The 18,708-nt window shown below is 41.8% G+C and overlaps 1 protein-coding gene across 1 annotated transcript in view; it reads left to right on the top strand.

The window, feature by feature from the left end:
* Cobl (cordon-bleu WH2 repeat protein) overlaps window positions 1-18,708 on the top strand; it is a 231,435-nt gene that overhangs the window by 87,171 nt on the left and 125,556 nt on the right. Inside the window, exons 3-5 of the mRNA XM_051165055.1 lie at window positions 7,174-7,384; window positions 9,418-9,646; window positions 16,020-16,117. Of these exons, the coding sequence (XP_051021012.1) occupies window positions 7,174-7,384; window positions 9,418-9,646; window positions 16,020-16,117 (538 nt within the window). The remainder of the gene's footprint in view (window positions 1-7,173; window positions 7,385-9,417; window positions 9,647-16,019; window positions 16,118-18,708) is intronic.

The following is an 18,708-nucleotide window of genomic DNA, read 5'->3' as shown; positions in this document are numbered from 1 at the left end:
GCCTGATAGTTTGTAGAAACTACTGTGCTTGCTTGGATAATGGTCATATTTCAGCCCCACAGAGGAGAAGTATCCTTTTGCGAGCTCCTGATAGGTTACTGAATATTAAAATGTCATTTATCTATTGAGCAGAATGAATAACAAATCATAACTTGTATGTGCCACTGGGCAGAGGGTATGTCAGGCAGCAGAGAAAGCCAACCATGTGCCAAGCAGCCCTCACGCGAAGCAGGCAGGTCTGTATTAGAGAGTCTAGACTGAGGAGGGATGCAGATGAGCCTGCACATGCAGAGGTTCTTCTGCAGCCTGCACAACTTATAAGAATTCTGGCTTCGCAGTACTAACTTTCTTCAAATACAAAGAAAAACAAACATACTAAAGGTGGAATGTAACATTCAAATGAATTTTTATGACATCACAAATTAGTTCCTCAAGGGTAATTAGGTTGGGTCCAAGTCTGCCACAGTCGTTCCCTGAATGAGGAACATGCCTCTCCTATAAATCGGCCACAGAATGCTATAGGCCAGCACGTCTCAACCTGTAGGCCATCTTGGGAGTCAAATGACCCTTTCGCAGGGGTCACATATCAGATATCCTGCATATCAAATATTTACATTACAGTTCTAACAATAGCAACATTACAGTTTTGAGGTCGCAACAAAAATAATTCTGTGGCTGGGGGGGGGGGGAGGCGGGTCACCACAGCATGAGGTACTGTGTTAAAGGCTGAAGCAACAGGAAGATTGAGAATCACTGTTATGGACTCTGAAGAAAGGTAACCTCTAAGACACAGGTGAAAGACAGTGAGGACAGTCTGAAGAAAGGGCAAGAGCTGTTATGTCAGAAAAGGGATACTTTCGTGGCGGAACATGTCCACACCTGTTCAGGCAACCCACATCATATGGCGTCAGTATTGAACAGGACAGATGCCATGTTTTCCTGGATTCCTAGCTTAAGCTAATCTCCTGTCATCAGGTCAAATAGTCCAACCAACATTGCTTTCAGATGGTTTTAAAGTTGAGTTGTCTTTAAGAAGGCAGGCTTTCTCCAGTTAGCAACCTATACCTCTCTCTAAGCCCAAATTGTTAGACCTTTTATAGACAGGCAACAGCTGCACAGCCTTGGGAGATGAAGTCTCTGCAACTGTGCTCCATCCTTCTCTCTCTAGCATTTGTCAACAAGGGCTCAGGCTTTTATGAAACTGGATTCTTGCTAGAGATTTCAGCTCAAATCTGAGTTCTTGCCTCTGGCCACCAGACCAGACCTCCCTGTCTGTGGGCCTATTTCTGCTCTCCTAACTAGTTCTTGACTGTGTTGGTGTCTGGTCCATATGCTCCTTGGTGAAAGTCCTCAGGACAGACTATCTGCCAAGGACGTTGATTACATCTCGCCTTGCCTCTTTGATGCCACTTGAACCTGTCAGACTGGACTTTCTCTCAGGATTTGCATTGACCTCTTTGTGTGCCTCACCCAGAGCTCAAGGCCACATGCTGGCCTTGGTCCATACAAGAAACTTGAGATTTGCCCATGCATACAAATTGTTTGTTTTAAGACCATCCGGATATACCTGTGAAAGCAGTTTTCATACCCAGCACCCAACGACCCATTCAGCCAACATAGGCTCCAAATGCACAACTTGATATTTAGTATCAAGGCATTCTAAAGATGAGCCTCTATACCTGTAGCATTGACACCACTGGGGAATTTGTAAGAAGTATAGCTTTCAGCCCCACCCAAGCCTGGCTAAATCAGAATGCCATGGGTGGGGTCGATCAACCTGTGTCTTCACAAGCCCTAAAGTTTCAGATAGCATGCTCATGTGGAGAGCCTCTGTTGGGAGTGCCTGGCTCTGCTTTGGGCCAGACACTCTGACCTCAGAGTAAGTCTGGGCTCTTACTGGCCCGATGACATGAGGAAGGAGACTGGAGTATATATAGTCTACAAAGAGGCCTTCTCATCTTTATCATACCAGACTGAGTATCTTCAGTGCCTTTCTCCTCATCCTGTCCATCTGAGGGTATGGTATAACAGCAGGCTTCAATAAAGAGAGAAATTTCCTCCATCCCAGGAGGGTAGTTGGCTTGTGGCCTCTTGGACATTGGCCTGTTGGCCACCAGCTTGAGTACAGTGGTGATACAGACCCTTCATTTCTTTAGTCCCTCGGTAGGAATCTGAAAACGGCCATATAAGGCAGAAGACCAGTTTCTTAATCAAGTCACTGACTCAAGCAAAACAGTTTTTTGAACTTTGTATACATTGAGAAAGCAACGTTTTTAAGAGGAAAGAAGTTTATAAAAATTCCATTCACTTTTCAAATTTAAAGTAGAGTTTATAACAAGTGCCCAGAAATAGTCTTGTCTCTGTGTTATGAATGTTAAAAAGCACTGGATAGCAGAGGGTAAAGCAGCTGGAAGAAAAAAGCTGTGGAGGATAAATGGGAGGAAAAAATTAAAACGAGATTGGCAGTTGTAAGGAGCCCTCTAGCTCAGCTTACTTGTTTTGGGGGTGGTCACTCCCCCTTTTTACTACAGCTTTTGTTCTTCTATTGTACTTGTGATTGCACCTTAATTATAGATGGTGATTAGCTAGAGAAGTGGCACAGAGGAGTCACTGCATATTTTATTCAGGTTCCTGGGTGTTCTTATGTCGTCATCACTGGAGCCAGATCTCTGGCACTTCTTATCTTCCTAACATGTCTGTCTCTGCCTTTGACATTCGGAGTATTCTGATTGCTGAGTTTCTTTCATTCCTTGGGTGATGGGGGAAATACTTTGCAATTCAAGGGTCTGATGTCACTTGCTGAGAGCAGGGTGGCACTCAGTCACATACAGAATGTAATCCTCTGCATAGCTGTATAAAATACACATGGAAAAGAGTGGTGAACTGTCATGTACTTATCAAGCAAAGACATGGTGTCTACTACTGGGCTGACACTGTTTAGTGTCTTCACTAGCTATTAATCCATGGAGTCTCTAGCAACCCTTTGAGGTGGGATCTAGCCTAATGCCCTTACAGTAAGGAAACTGAGGCACAAAGCAATGCAGCCAGTTTCCCTGGGTGAGAGAGGCCATACGTAGTGATTCCAAGTTTTCACACAGGCTAAGTACCACTAATAAACTGCTGCCACAGAAAAGACATCAGCACTTGATCAGAGGATGATGTCAGGAAAGCCATGGACCAGGGGCCAGGACTTCTCTAGGAGACCATGGTGAGGGGAGGCCAGACTCAGCAGCCTTGCCAGTCCTTGGAAAATACTCTGTGGCCCACTGACACAGTGACCTACTAAGACCATGTGGAGGCATATAGGTAACACCCAATTAATAAAGTCATTAGTTCTTTGTTCACAGGTGACAGGAGGTAGGTTGGGATCTGATGGATCTGTAATAAAACCCCACAGGGACTGTGGACAGCTAGTAACTTTGTCCACTCTTAGGCACTGCCAGTATGCAGAGGGCTGTCTTTCCCTTTCTGGATAGGTTTCTCCAGGAGTACCAAAGGAGCTTGTAGAGACCTGAGGAGTGTCTTATAGATTTTCAAATGCCATCTAGCAGCATTTAACAGGTGTGACACACACAGGAAAAGACCTGACCCCACTCACAGTTTGCTTCACACAGGCTCCTGAGGAGGGTAAAGTGGCACAGTCATAAGAAGTCATGCCACTGCACATCTTCTTTTAAATAAAATGTCAACCCCTCATAGTAAATTGACCCAGCAGCCAGTGATTTCTTCTCTGCACCCAAGTTCCCATTAGAGCCACTTCAGTCCGCAGGAGACGGCTTCTCCTGGCCTCTCACCGTGAAGGACAGCTGGGGCAGCATGGAACAGCTTGGAAGGCTTCGGTCTTATCTGCTTCCAAACCTCCTCACCTTTCCATAAAAACTGATCTGGGCTGGGTGTAGGTCTTCACCACCAGGAACGTATGGGGACCTGTTTGCGCCTCAATGCTAAATAAATGACTCTCTGGTTTTGCGTAATGCAACGTGTATGGTGAGCCTTGTCTAGTTTGTTGTGTTTATAGTGTTTGGAGTTGTGGGTTTTGTTTTGTTTTTTTGTGCCTCTCCCCTCTCCTTCCACTTAATAAGAAGTTGAAATGGTAGTAGTTATTGATAGCTGCTCCCACACTCCACCATTGAAATGTAGCTGCAACTCTTCCTGAAGATGATGCATTCTCAGGGAAAATAGCATCCCTTCCTTGATGGCTAGGGAAGACAGAGGACAGTATTACATAGGGATTGGGTCAGCCAATTTTGGAAAGTCATTTGCTATATAATGTTGAGTCTTGGATGTCAAGTAATATACATTGACCTAATTGATGAATGCTGTCAATAAATAGACTTGCATATACTGGCTTCTGCTAAAGAAAGGGAGGCGGTGTGTTTTTTGCAGTGGAGAAAGACCCAAACCCAGCTGCTCCCTTTTATAGCACTTTATGTTTCTGTGTGTCTCCAAGGACTGTGGCTGTTCTTCAGACCTTAATGTTTAGGTGGTAGGAGTTAGTGGCTATGTGCATTTTGTTTTCATTGATAGTTTATATTCATGTGTTTGTGTTGTGGAAATGTATTCTCCAGTGAGGTTAGCTGGAATCGGTATCCGTAGGCCTGGGTGTGAACTGACTCCCAGAACTACCAGCTGGTAGCAACCCCAGAATGACTCTTCCCAGTCTCATACAGGTACAAAGCGTGAACATATAGTAACCCTAGGACGCCAATGAGACCATGAATGGGAATTAGTATGTTTTTAAGATTTGTTTTTATTTTATTTTACGTATATGAGCATTTTGCCTGCATGCATATTAAACCCATTGAATATGTTCCTGGTACCCACTGTGACCAGAAGAGGGTGTCAAGATCACCTAGAACAGGAGTGACAAATGGTTGTGAGCCACCACATGGATGTTGGGAACCAAATCCAGGTCTTCTGCAAGAGTAGCATGTGTTCCTAACCACTGAGCCATCTCTTCAGCCCATTGATGATGGCGTTTTACTGTTTTGTTTTTTCATTTTATTTTTCCACAGTGTTAGGTGTTGAGCCTTGGGATTCTTTCATGATTCTCAAGAGCTGTGCCAATGAGCTTCACCTCCAGACTTATTTTACTTCATTTAAACTTCATCAGAAAAGGAAAGCCTATAACCAAAAGATGCAACAGAAAAATATACTAGATATTTCAAAGAATAACATACCAATGCTTTTTAAACTCTTCAGCACCCACGACAAAAGAATGAACATCTCCAAACTGCATCCTCTGCAAACCACAGGCTGGCATCCAAAATGAATAGGAATAAAAAGAGTTCTTCAATAAAATACTAGCAAATAAAATTCAGTGTTATTTCAGCACTTGTCAAGGAGATTTCTTTGTGCTGAAGGCTTTGCTGTGGTCCATTATGCATGGCAGTCTGTGCGCTCCCTTTAAGTTCTGTGTTGGGAGAATGGTGAGTGCATATTTAAGCTGGGAGAATCAGCAATCACTGCAGGGCTCATCCGGGTTGTGCCTTAAAGCATACTTGAAGCTAAAATGTGTCCTGGTCCCTCCCATCCAATGTTCTGAGGACACAGGGTACCAGCTTCATGGGAGTTATTGTATTGGTTGGCACATGCTGTTAATGTCCTCTTAGAAGATGTGGGAAGCATTGCCCTGGAGATAGGCTTGTGTGTTTCTTTGGAGCAACCAGAACATTCTGGATACTCTTTAGTTACAATAAATGAACAAGAAATAGGGGGTTGGGGGGATTCTTTTGGTGTTGGATTTCTTCAGAGCAAAGGAGTGAGGAACAGGGCAGCCAGTCATTGCTGTGTTTTTTCTTAGCTGAGGAGAACTTTTATTTATTTTAAAACTTTTCAAATGCATGACCTAATAACACAACACACCAGTAAGTCACCTGTATTATTTTCTGAATCAAACATACCTTTTTGTGCATTTTCCTTTACTTTATTTCTTTTTCTTTTCTTTTCCATTATTATTATTATTATTATTATTATTATTATTATTATTATTATTATTATTATTATTTGGTTTTTCAAGACAAGGTTTCCCTGTGTAACTTTGGTTGTCCTGGGCTCGCTTTGTAGACCAGGCTGGCATCGAACTCACAGTGATCCACCTGCCTTTCCCACCCAAGTGCTGGGATTAAAGGCGTGCGCCACCACGCCTGGCTGTAGTCAATTCTTAAATATATATTGTGATAGGAGATTTCTTTAAAACCATGAATAGATATAGAATTTTGTAAGATGTTTTTAGTACTAATTGAGGTGTATATGTGTGGTTTTTTTATGGTTCAATTTGATGGTATGATATATCACATTATTTGTTGACTTGCACATATATATTGAATCAGGCTTGAATTTCAGGAATAGATCCCACTTGTCCATGGACTACAATCCTTTTGCTATGCTGTTGAATTGTATTTACTAGTATCTTATTGATTTTTTTTTTTTAATCCCTGTTCATTTTGGATGTCAGCCTGTGCTTTGATGTGTTGAAGTTTGGAGATGTTCTTTCTTTTGTTGCTGCTGTTGAAGAGTTTAAGAGTCATTGGTGTGTTATTCTTTGGATATTTAGTATAATTTTATGTTGTGCCCTTTGGCTTTAGGTTTTCCTCTTATATGAGGTTTAACTAATGATTCAGTCTGTTTATTTGTTATGATATGTTCAAAATTTCTATTCCTGTTTGATTTGGTTTTGGGTAGAGTCTGTCAGTTTCTACTGGGTAATATCAATTTTGTTGGCTCATTGTTTACCAAAGTACCTGTCACTTTTTTCAACTCAATATTTAGCCCTTTGATACTTTACACTTACAAATAACTGAAAAATTAATGCCATGGAACCATAGGCTGTGTAAGTTTTTGCTTATAGAATTTAGATAGTTAACCTAGCACATCCATAGATTTAACTAGAAATGGAATTCTTGTTTTCATCTAATATGATTTTGATGGGCTATTAAAATGTAATATTGTTTGGCATTGAAGCTGTTAACATGGAATTATAGAATTATGCATAAGGACTTAGTTTTAAGATTGCTATCATTGTGTTCCTCCACATCCTCCTTTTTTTAAAAAAAAAATAAGAGTTTAGACATTTTCATGCATCCACATGTCAATTTGTTCAGCCTTACTCAGATAGGCAGAAGGGAACCTACAGACAGTGTTGCTAATCATGATTTGTTTTCTCTTTTCCAGCCATGCAATGATGGACCTGTTGGTTGAACTCTGCCTTCAGAACCACCTGAATCCTTCTCACCATGTCCTGGAGATCTGGTCTCCTGAGACCCAACAGCCTTTGAGTTTTAAGCCAAATACTTTGATTGGGTCTTTGAATGTACATACTGTACTTCTGAAAGAAAAAGTCCCCGAAGAGAAAGTTAAGCCTGGCCTTACGATGGTGCCTGAGGTCAGTGGTTGTCTGAGGATATATGGAGCTACAGTTTTGTGTGTGAGTGTGCAGGCGTTCTAGAGAGGCTAGGGTTGCTCTTTGTTTGAGTACCTAACTCACAGCACTGTGTTGAGGTTTCTTCTCCTATGCCGGGTAAAGTTAGGTGCTACCTGGGTTTGCTACAGGAGACTGAACTTGCCAGATTTACTAGAGTTTATTCTTGTGGTATTGATCCTTTCCACAGTATGCAAGGGTTGCAGGGCAAGCTGTTCGTTAGAACGACCTTGAAGGTAGACATGATCCCAAATCGGCATCTTCCATGATGATAACCAGAGCACTTGAAAAATGTAGCTAGTGTGATTGAGAAACTGATTTCTCAGTTTTATTGATTTTACTTATTAATTGGTGACTGCTTTCTTGACACACATTTTTCTGGATTTATGACCCCAGAAGGCACAGCTCCATAAAAAAAAAAAAAATGTTTACCATCTTAGAGGAGAGATAGGGCCTTTGAAATATTGTTTTAATTTCTATTTTTGCTCTTTGTTTTCATTTGGTTCTGAAAGAGGGAGGTAAGAAGGGAGGGGAGAGGAAGGAGAGAGAGAGAGAAAAAAAAATGAAATTGGGTGGTAGTAGGAAGTAGAAAAGACCTGGCAGGAATTGGGGGAGAGGAAAGAATATGATCAAAATATATTATTTAAATTTTAACGTTTTCAGGAATATTTATACTGCTGCATTCAGGAAATACCTTAGCTGTTAATCTTATTGCAGCCGCACATTATCAAGCAAAATTAATTCCAAATCCTTACAGTGCTTTGTAATATGGTTTTGAGGATGGTCTTCAGGTTCTAGTTAAGGCAGTTGGGCCAGTAATTTGTTTACTGTGAATTTCTAAATTTTCAATGATTAATAACATATAATTGGTGCTTTCCCACCCTAAGTCTGTAGGAGAATCTCAATTGTACTTCAAACACTAAGTCCTTTCGTGGAGAAGAGACCTCTTCACATTTCATGTTTGTTTGAATTGCCTGAGTAAGCCCAGGTTGTCTGCATAGCTCCTCTTGGAGAAGCCCAGGCTGGAGCTGTGCCCATATTCCTCCTAAATTCCAGCTCATTAAGTCCACTAAACCTGCTCCTCAGAGTCCAAGGGGACCCCGGCATTCATCTGTGGCTCTCCGCACACCGCTACCTTGACCTTTTCAAAGTCTTTGTACCCTGTGGAGAGCAGTGAGGGTGAACTGAAGTCGTCTGCATGAAGCTTTGAGTCCTACAAGGTTTTCATGGGCTGCTTAGAGTCGCTGTGGGTACTTAAGATCAGCCAGTTCAGATAAATTGTTTTTTCTTTCTGATTATGATGTCTGGTATTTGAAAAAGATTAAATGCATTTCTGGCTCAATGTAACTAGATAGATAGATAGATAGATAGATAGATAGATAGATAGATACATACATACATACATACATACATACATGCATAGATAGATAGATACATACATACATACATGCATAGATACATAGATAATGCATATACATATATATGCATGTATCTGTTTTCACACACATGTCTGTGTACATACCTTACATGTACTTATAATACATACAATGCCTTTATCAACTTATATATATTCATGTTTTTATGTGGCTATTTTGACTTCTTAAGCAAGCATTTTTGGTTTTCAAGACTTATTCTAAAACTATGCATACCCTTTTCAAACAATTTTCTTTTAGGAAAAAGTATATAAATGTCTAGGCAGAATCTGTGAAAGGCTGTACACATACAGAATTTAAATTTAGGTGCCTCGCGGATGTCAGTTTCTCTCTGTTGTTTAGCTAGCAGTTGCTAATTAATAAGAGAGATTCTGTCAGACAACTAACATTCTGTACATTCATTTCCAGTATGCATTATGCTATCCAGGACCCATCAACTTTGTGGAAGAATGATCAAGGGCTGAAAAAAAAATCCTGCTGTATTCAATCCTAGAACTAAAACAGAAATGAAAGCAATTGCAGGAAGATGCACTCATGGAATTCATGTGTGGTGTGTTCTTGCAGAAATCCGTGCGTCTGGTGGTGAATTACCTGAGAACACAGAAAGCTGTCGTGCGCGTGAGTCCCGAGGTGCCACTGCAGAATATTCTGCCAGTCATCTGCGCAAAGTGCGAGGTCAGCCCAGATCACGTGGTTCTGCTCAGGGACAACGTTGCTGGGGAGGAGCTGGAACTGTCCAAGTCCCTGAATGAGCTGGGGATAAAGGAACTGTATGCGTGGGACAATAGAAGAGGTGAGGCTCACCACATTGTACCTTTGTGCACACTGACTCAGACATGAGGTATGCACACAAAACCTGGATGTTTGCCTTGCAGCTCTCGGTAACACTACGTAGAGACGGGGATGGGAGGCTGCAGGCACCTCCATTTTTCTCCCGTGGTGAAGTAGGGACAAAAAAGAATTTGGCTTGTCACACCCTATGATGCTAAGTATGCCTCTCTCCTCCCATTCTGAAAATAGCTTTGGCCCTCTGTCTTCTTCTGGGCACTGACAAGTAACAGCAATTAAAAGGAAATGGTGAGGAGAGAGTACCCCTTTCGCTGTTCCCACTCAGACACTGCCTAGAACACTGAGCTCAGTTGTCATTGCGCCCAGGCTGTAGCCACAGCCTGTCTCTAGGATCACTTGTCAGAAGCACATTGACCATCCTCTGAAACTTGCCAATTCTGGTTCCTCTGATCTGTCCTGCAGACAGTTTATTGTCCACACTGTCCGTGTGTTGTGAATGGGGTGCTTTGCGGCACGGTCGTTAGAGCCGTTCATGAGTGTCGGCCCCTGTGTGATGTTGCCACGGAGCGATATATTATGCAATCAGATTTTTTTTTCCCGATTGACATAGCGGTTTCAATTTTTCTGTCAGGCAAAAATGTGATTTAAGAATCCTTGACTTTATAGTCTTCAGATGGACTTTCAGGTGTGCTACCCTTGAACATGGCATATTATACGGTTGCCGTCATGAAGTCACAGCAGCCGTGGTTACCTGCAGGGGACCCTTACTAACACTACTGCTGCCTATGGTAGATGTTATTTATTCCCCAGATAAATTGGACTTTTAAAAATATACAGTTGGAACCGAGTACAGTGGTGCACGCCTCTAATCTCAGCACTTGGGAGGCAGAGACAGGCAGTTCTCTGTGAGTTCAAGGCCAGTCTGGTCTGGTCAAAGCAAGTCTGGCACAGCCAAGGCTGCACAGAGAAATCCTGTGTCAAAAAACAAAACAACAACAACAAACACACACACACACACACACACACACACACACACACACACACACACTCAAACCCAAAATATGCAATTGATCTTTTATATACTCTTCCATAGTCTTTAAAATTCTGCTTTTTAGGTAATTTCTTTTTAAACTGTGTGTTTTTTTTTTATAAGCAAATATATTGTGAAAACAGTGATCACAATGTGTCCTCTGGGTCCAGTGCATATTTTGCCTTGTCTAAACCCACGGGTTCTGGGTTTATCCTCTCATTTGACATGGAAGAAAGAGTTTTAGTGCAGGTAGTGTAAGGTACATGGAGTCTCTTGAAAAGAGTGCTCTGAATGTTTCCTCTAGTCAGGCTTATTGCTGCGGATGCTGTGGCACTTGAGTCTGAATTCAGGGCCTCATACATGATCTCTCAACCACTTATCTTTTTAAAGGCACGTACACTAGTACTTCCAGCATCAGTGGCACGGGCGCAGTTGCTTTAAGTGTGTTTATCTGGTTATGTTTAAACTTGGATTATGGGACAAATTGGAGGGAAGAAGTATTTTCTTTTGGAATAAAGGGAATAAAAGGAAAAGAAAATCTCTCCTACAAAAAAATTAATAAAACAAAGAAAAGGAGGGAAAAAAGAAAAACGGTCCTGTGTTTAGGAACCTGATTGAAAGGCTTGCACGTCTAGGCTTCTGTGACACACCACACTTGGACATGTTTTGAAGAACAGAAGTCAAACCACTTCCTAGAGAAGTCATACAAGCCCACCCCACTGCACACAGTTATCCCAGACATGGACACTGAAGCCTTTAGCAGGGCCAGGACACCGAGCACTAGCCGCTTCAGAGCCCCAGAGTACTCCACTCCCATGGCAATCTATTTCCCTACCCCACGGAAGAGGAGAGGCTTCCTAGCCCAAGGCCTTTCACCTGTATGCCTTTTGCCTGCACCCTGCTCTTTTGATGCCCTTGGTTACTATCCTGCTATGTGTCTTTTACCTCATTCTGCTGCCCTCCAAACATCTAAGAAGAAGGGAGAATTTTCCAGAGGGTGTCCTTCAGGACCTTTCTCCGTTTTGAAGCTGGCCAGCAGCTCTGCCAGGGGGTGTGTGTGGTACCTTTGCCCGAGGGTGGGGAGCAGGAGGTGGCCGCCTTTTTCTCAAACCTGCAGCTGCTGGAGAAAGACGGAGGTCCCAGCAAGAGATGAATGCCTCTGCTGCCTGGACTGTGCACTCTGATGGAGCATCATGGAGAATCCCAAGGCTCTGCTGCCCCCTGTGTTCACAGCAGGCCTAGCAGCCTGCACTGGGGCTAGGAGACCAGGCCTAGAGATACTGGCGAGATCTGCATATGCTCTTGTCTCGCTTCTGTGGGTGATGTAACCCACACTTGAGGCTGAGGGCAGTTAGATCTTTGGTCTGGGCTGCTGCAGACCTCCAAGCTGTTCTCATTTTCTCATTGCCTGCCTTTTCCAGTTCTTCTGACCAAAACGCAGTCTGAGCCTTCCCTGAGCTGTCAAGGTACAGTGAGCCCACAGGCTGCATTCTGCATGGCCCCCCGACGGGAGGGTGCACGGTGGTGATGCGTATGTCAGACCTCGAAGGAATTGAGTTTGGCTTAAGGCACCCTAGGGAAGGGAGGGGGCTTGCTGTGGTGATATGAGGTTAGGATTTAAGTTTTTAGTGCCCTGGCTTTCTCATACAAGACTATATAGTCTCATACAAGACTATACCTTGTATGAGAATTTGCTATGTGACTTAAATGGCCGCGACTGTTGAAGACAGGAAGTTCTATAGCTCAGAATTTCAGGTGAAAGTGATGTGTATGGAAATAGCACCAGTTCCCACTACCTCAACTTGTCTGTTGTTTTTACTTTTGTGCTTCCTGCCCAGGTCTATCCTACCTGCTGCAGAGTATGCACCAGTATGGGACTGAACTTGAACTATATATCATAATAATATAGATATGCAAAAGGTTAGTTCAAATTTGGCACTTATGTAGAAAGGCTCCGTTGTATACATGTGCATACACATATATATGAGGAGGGAGGTACATATATTTACGCACATGTATTCGCACATATTTGCATAAGCTTACACATACAAATACATACACATACGAAATATGTTTTTAATGAGCCTTTTAGAGTTTATACATACCCATATATATACTAAAATGCTAATATTCTGATGGCTCTTTATATTTGGCAGGAAGTTTGTCATTTTTGCTGAAGTATTTGACAGCAGATTTATTTCTTAAAGAATAATTAATGAAAGAGAGTGCAGCATTTACATGGATCCCAGTCTGTGAGGGGATCTGAGTGTTGGGGCTGAGTGGCCCCATTCACCAACCCATCTCTGACCTGCCTCATCAGCACTGTTCTGCACACACGTGTTCTCCTTTCAGGAACAACAACAACACAGACAAAAACAACGTAGCTATTGCAAGTAAAGCTGTAATAAACACCGATGTGCAAATGTCTCTTAAAAAAAAGAAAAAAAAAAAGAGGAACACCATTGTTCTGAACAGGACACTCTCACATGACTGCTTTAGCCATTCTGAGAGAGTCCACTTGGGGATTTGGGCGGACCAGGGCTAGGGAGAGGTGCACTTTGCTGCCTCTTCCTTGACTACCTTGTGTCTAGAGTCTGTTGATGGGGACCCTACCTTAGAGCTAGGCGGCGATGAGAATGCCCACACGGACCATATGGGACCATGTTCTCTTCCAGGAACTTGTTTAGTGGCCTTTTTCTGGTCTCAGAACTGCCCAATTTCCACTTTTCCCATCTAGACAAACAGGTGCTTTGGACTACCTTCAGGGCTACTTCCACTTTTTCTACCTCTCGTGCCACTCAACTTAACCTTTATCCTTGTCTCCATCCCTTTAATTCATCCAAACAGGAATTGCTTTGATGGAGATTAAATGTTAGCGTTGAAAGTAATTGTCATGCTCACGTGTGTGACAGCTCTTAAACTCCGCTCTCTGCAGGGAAATCTGTTTTCACCGCTCACTGGCCTGGGAGAACATCCTAGGTGTCCACGGAGACTTAGCCCGAGGCCAGTGTAGTGCCCTCTCTTGCTTTGCTTTCACCTTTCTACTGTGTTTGCCTCTTACAAGTCCCTGATCAATCCATGGGCAAAGCCTTTAAGAATGTACCATCAGCTCGAGGCCCAGGTTGGGGCTGTGAAGTTTGAGGCCCTACTTTACCATGTAGCTGTTAGCAGCACGAGAAGCCGCCTCTCCAAACACTGTAGTTCTGGTGCCAGCGCCATCATAGCCCTTCCTTATGGGGTGGCCTCAGTCCTCTGACCAATCACTTTCTATTCAGGAAGGGAAGCAGAAGATTTCGTTTTCTTTCAGTTTTTCTCATTCCTGACCCTATCATTTTCGTGGGTACTGTAGTATGGCCTGCATGATAGCAATGCATTTTCTTTCTTGTTTATCTACGGATTTCTACGGTATTATCAATTTTAATGCATCCTTGTCATAGACCATTCAATTGTAAAACTCATATAAACTAGAAAGATACATGTTAATGCATGCCACAGTTAGGATATGATATTATTTTGTGGTGTGAGGTACTTTTTTTTCTTCCTAGTTCTACACTGAGTGAGGATTTTGATCTAACTAACTTATAATTGTGTGTGTGCATGTGTACCTGTACAGCTGCTTCCTCTGAGCAAGTCTGATGGTTCGGTTGCTGTGTGATGCAGAGCCCACTAATCTCTGTAGCTAAGCCCCTTGCACGTCATTAAGTGCCCTGGCCTGCCCAAACAGGACAAAGGCTTTGACTCCTGCAGGTCGGTCTAAGAACCAATGGCCCCCGGATCCAGCTTTTTTTGGGTTGACAGTGTTATTTCATACGTATTTTTCTAAATACATTGACTTTTATGCTTTTTTAAAAACTTAGATGTGAAACCACACATCATTAGACACAAGCATTAATGGGTGTTAGCTGAATTTGAGTTAATATATGTATGGCAGTTTGTCAAATCTCACAAGAAGGTGTTTCCACCAGCTGTCTAGTGGGCTGGTTGTCCTGCAGTTTGATCTGGGGGAAATTGGTCTTTCTAACCTTTACAAAGAGCAGCTTTTATTCTGTTTTTGTTTGTTTGTTCTTCTCAACTCTGTCATATCTTTATGTGTTGGAAGAGAAGGGCTGGGTGAATGAAAGCCCAGAATAGGCAAATAGGAGAATGTAAGCTTAAAAAGGAAATATTCTGGGACTAAAGAACTTGGTGGTTAAGAGCATGTATGCTGCTCCCACACATCTCTTACTCCAGTTGCAGGGAATTTGGTGTTCTCTTTGGGCCTTTATGAACATCAGGCACGCATCTAATATACAGGCATGAATTGTAGGGAAACGCTCAACGTAAAATAAAATCAATCAATTTTTAACTTAAATACAGAGCAGGGCGTGGTGGCGCACGCCTTTACTCCCAGCACTCAAGAGGCAGAGGCAGGCGGACTGATGTGAGTTCGAGGCCAGCCTGGTCTACAAAGCCAGGACAGCCAAGGCTACACAGAGAAACCCTGTCTAGAAAAACAAAACAAACAAAAATAAAATAAAATAAAGTAAATTGTTGACATTAAATTAAATATAGACAAAAGATTATGGAAAAAAAACTGATGACGAGAACCACTGGAGCTCTGGTTTAAACAGTACCCAAGTCTCTTTTACTGCCCCTCCATGTTCCAGGAAATAACAGGGGCTTCATGATTTATTTAGCCTCTTTACTTTACTTATACCTCATAAGGCAGACTTTTTTTTTTAATGGATGTCACAGCACTTGCAACAATGCAGTTTGATTGGGTAGCAACAGGCCATCTGTTGCCCTTAGAAACTCAAGCAGTCAAAATATTCAAGTAGCCCAAATGGAGAAACCCTGTCAGCCCCAGGTGAACACTGCATTTGTAGACTGAGATCCAAAGCAAGTGTAAAAGATCAATCACATTCATATTGACCATGGTAAGGTGATGATATTTTAAGCATTTTTGGTTAAAGTTAACTTCTCCTTTTTTAATATCTTTTATTTTTATTTTTATTTTTTTTTAGTGCAGCGACTAGCACGTGTAAAATGACACAGTTCACATTAGCCCTCTCTTGAAAAGCATCACTATTGAACTTCCAATGATTTGGTTCTTTTCATCTTCCACAAGGACAAAGCCACTTTCAGATAAAATGCTGCCTTAGTCACTAAAGACCCGTGTAAGAACTTCATGTGATTTCCCGTGGGCCAGAGGGCTTTGAGGTAGCTCAGAAGGCTTTGAAGGAAATCGCAATGATTTTCTTCTTAGAACTAACAGATTAAAGGATTCAGTTAAGGTTTTAACAACTGAAGTACTTAATCTCACGTTTCAAATGCTGAAAAATAACATTAGTACTTTTTTTTTCTCCAGAAATATTCAGGAAATCATCACTTGGCAATGATGAGACAGATAAAGAAAAGAAAAAATTTCTGGGATTTTTCAAAGTTAATAAAAGGAGCAACAATAAGGTAAGTCACATGCATGTGGCTCTGTGAGGTATAAAGGAGTTTCTCACAATATTTTTACTTAAGATAGCTTAGGATTAAAAAAATAGTAATTTTATTTAGTAATACTTATTCTTCATTAGATGCTTAAGACAGTTATATTTAAGATAAAGGTGTTTACTTACTGGTAGAGTGGAAAACCTCTGGCCTCTCCAAGCCCAGGGAAGCCATACCCAGCTGGTGTCCACACTCATATGGCATGCAGCAAAACTCAGCACAAAGCTCTTGGGTATATGAACGAATGACTCTTACATTATTAAGTTTAAACATAGTGGTCAGTGTCCCTGAAAATGATTACAGCTTTCCAGCTTAAAGTAGGAAGTCTGGAGGCATTTCAGTCAAGACCATCTGTATCTGTTCTGGAACTGGCCATTTTCTGGAACTGTAGAAAATGTTTTTCTACCTTTTTAACATGACCTGAAGTCTCAGAATACCATAAGTTAATTTTTATTTTGTTATTCTTTATGAAATAAGTGTTTATATTCATTATATATATGCAATAGTGTACAATAATTTAAAACCATACTAAAATGTTAAAATGAAGGATTTTTCCTACTCAGTTCCAAGAGCTGCAAAATCATAAACACCTTCTAATTATCTGGCAAATAACACAATACACTTTTTAAAAGTGTATTTTACTAACGTGATATCCGTTGCTTGCTAATAAATATGGCTCAAAAACACAAAGTTGAGGCTAAAGTGATGGCTCAGTGAGTAACAGAAGCATTTATTTTGCAAGCATAAAGACCTGAGTTTGAATTCCCAGCTCCCCAGGGGAAGCCAGGAGCATGCATATGTAAGACATACACATCTCAATCTCTCTCTCTCTCTCTCTCTCTCTCTCTCTCTCTCTCTCTCTCTCTCTCTCTCTCTCTCTCTCTCTCTCTCTCACACACACACACACACACACACACACACACACACCATTTAAAAAAAAGACTCATAAATAATTGACATTAATACCACTCTCTCAGTTGGGATAGGCGCTCCATCTGTGTGGCTTTATAAAAAGTGAGGCAGTTGGGGCTGGAGAGGTGGCTCAGAGGTTAAGAGCACTAACTGCTCTTCCAGAGGTCCTGAGTTCAATTCCCAGCAACCACATGGTGGCTCACAACCATCTATCCTGTGATCTGGTACCCTCTTCTGGCCTGCAGGTATGCATGCAGACAGAGCACTGTATACATAATAAATAAATAAATATTTTTTTTAAAAAAAAAAGGTGAAGCAGTCTCTCATCTCTACTTCATAAACCTGCACCTCTGTGCTACGTAGACATCTACTGCTCTCTCCTTCTGCAATCCTGCAGCTTTAGTTTTATGATTCACCCTGTGCTTGCCGGTGATGGTGCTAATTCTTGGAAACATAAGGTGGTTTGTACAGTACTTCACCAAGCTCTGCCCAGCTGCAGAGGCAACCAGCACTTCCTACCAGACAAAAATTTTGCATGGAATTCCAGACACTGGACAGCAAAACCCTCATGTCTTTGGAGATTTCACCGCCTAGTCTTCCTTGCTCTGAAACGTTGTACTGGCTTTCTCATTCTGATTTGTGAAAGATGAGGTATATAATTATATATTTTGTGATCTTTTTCTTGTTCTTCTGTGTTCTTTGAAAAAATCTGTGCTCAGCGTGTGTCTCATTAGTGAGATCTTTTTAGCCTTAGGTAGTTTACTCCCCTCCTCCTATTCTTACCCTTCCTTTCCTGGCCTCTCTTCCTTTCATGTCAAGTATAAATGAAATTAAAGAATTAGGGTTCTTTAGGGCTTTTAATACTGTTTTTGTTCCTGGTATTGTTTAGATGAACTTGCTGGGACTGTGTTTCTGTCATCCCCTTGGTTACCAGTTCATAACAAAACCCCCATTCCCCGTCTCCCACCTTAGATCTAGCTGATTCTGTAAGTCACTCACTGAGAAGCAATCCCCAACAAATAAAGCAAAATATAGGGGTAGGGGTGCGTTTGGGTTAGCCAGAAAGGCCAATGTCAAAGCCTGGGGTTTGGGGGCCCTCTAATTTTGACAACTAGGAATGGCAGATACCAAGAACTGAGGACCTGTCAGTGAAACAGTCACTGGTGGTCCATAGTTTGCTTTGTTCATTATAAGGATATTTCCTTATGCAGTAGTTTGTCTTTTCTGTCTTGGACTTCTAGAGTCATTTTTCACTTTTTATATACCTCATCTTTCATTTATTACTGCTTCCTTTAAGTATATTTCTGCTCTAGATATCTAGTTACTCAGCCTCGTCTTTACTGGATTGTTCACTGTGTGTGTGTGTGTGTGTGTGTGTGTGTGTGTGTGTGTGTGTGTGTGTGTGTGTGTGTGTGTGTGTGTTTTATTGTTTTTAAATTTATCTGTATTACCTGTATTATCTGTAGGCTCGGCTAGCAATCAATCAAGACATAGACACTTATTATATTTTAAAATAGCCTTGGTTAACCTGGGGCAGGGCAGATATCAATCCTCTAAACTACCTCCCATAGTGTGGCAGGCATAGGGTCCCTGTCTCAATCCCATGCCATCTGCTTCCAATAACTTTTATCAAGCTACCTCCCATC

Source organism: Acomys russatus, chromosome 22 (genome assembly GCF_903995435.1).
Source record: "Acomys russatus chromosome 22, mAcoRus1.1, whole genome shotgun sequence".
Lineage (NCBI taxonomy): Eukaryota > Metazoa > Chordata > Mammalia > Rodentia > Muridae > Acomys > Acomys russatus.
The sequence above is the reverse complement of the archived record's forward strand: the minus strand, read 5'-3'. Positions and strand labels throughout refer to the sequence as shown.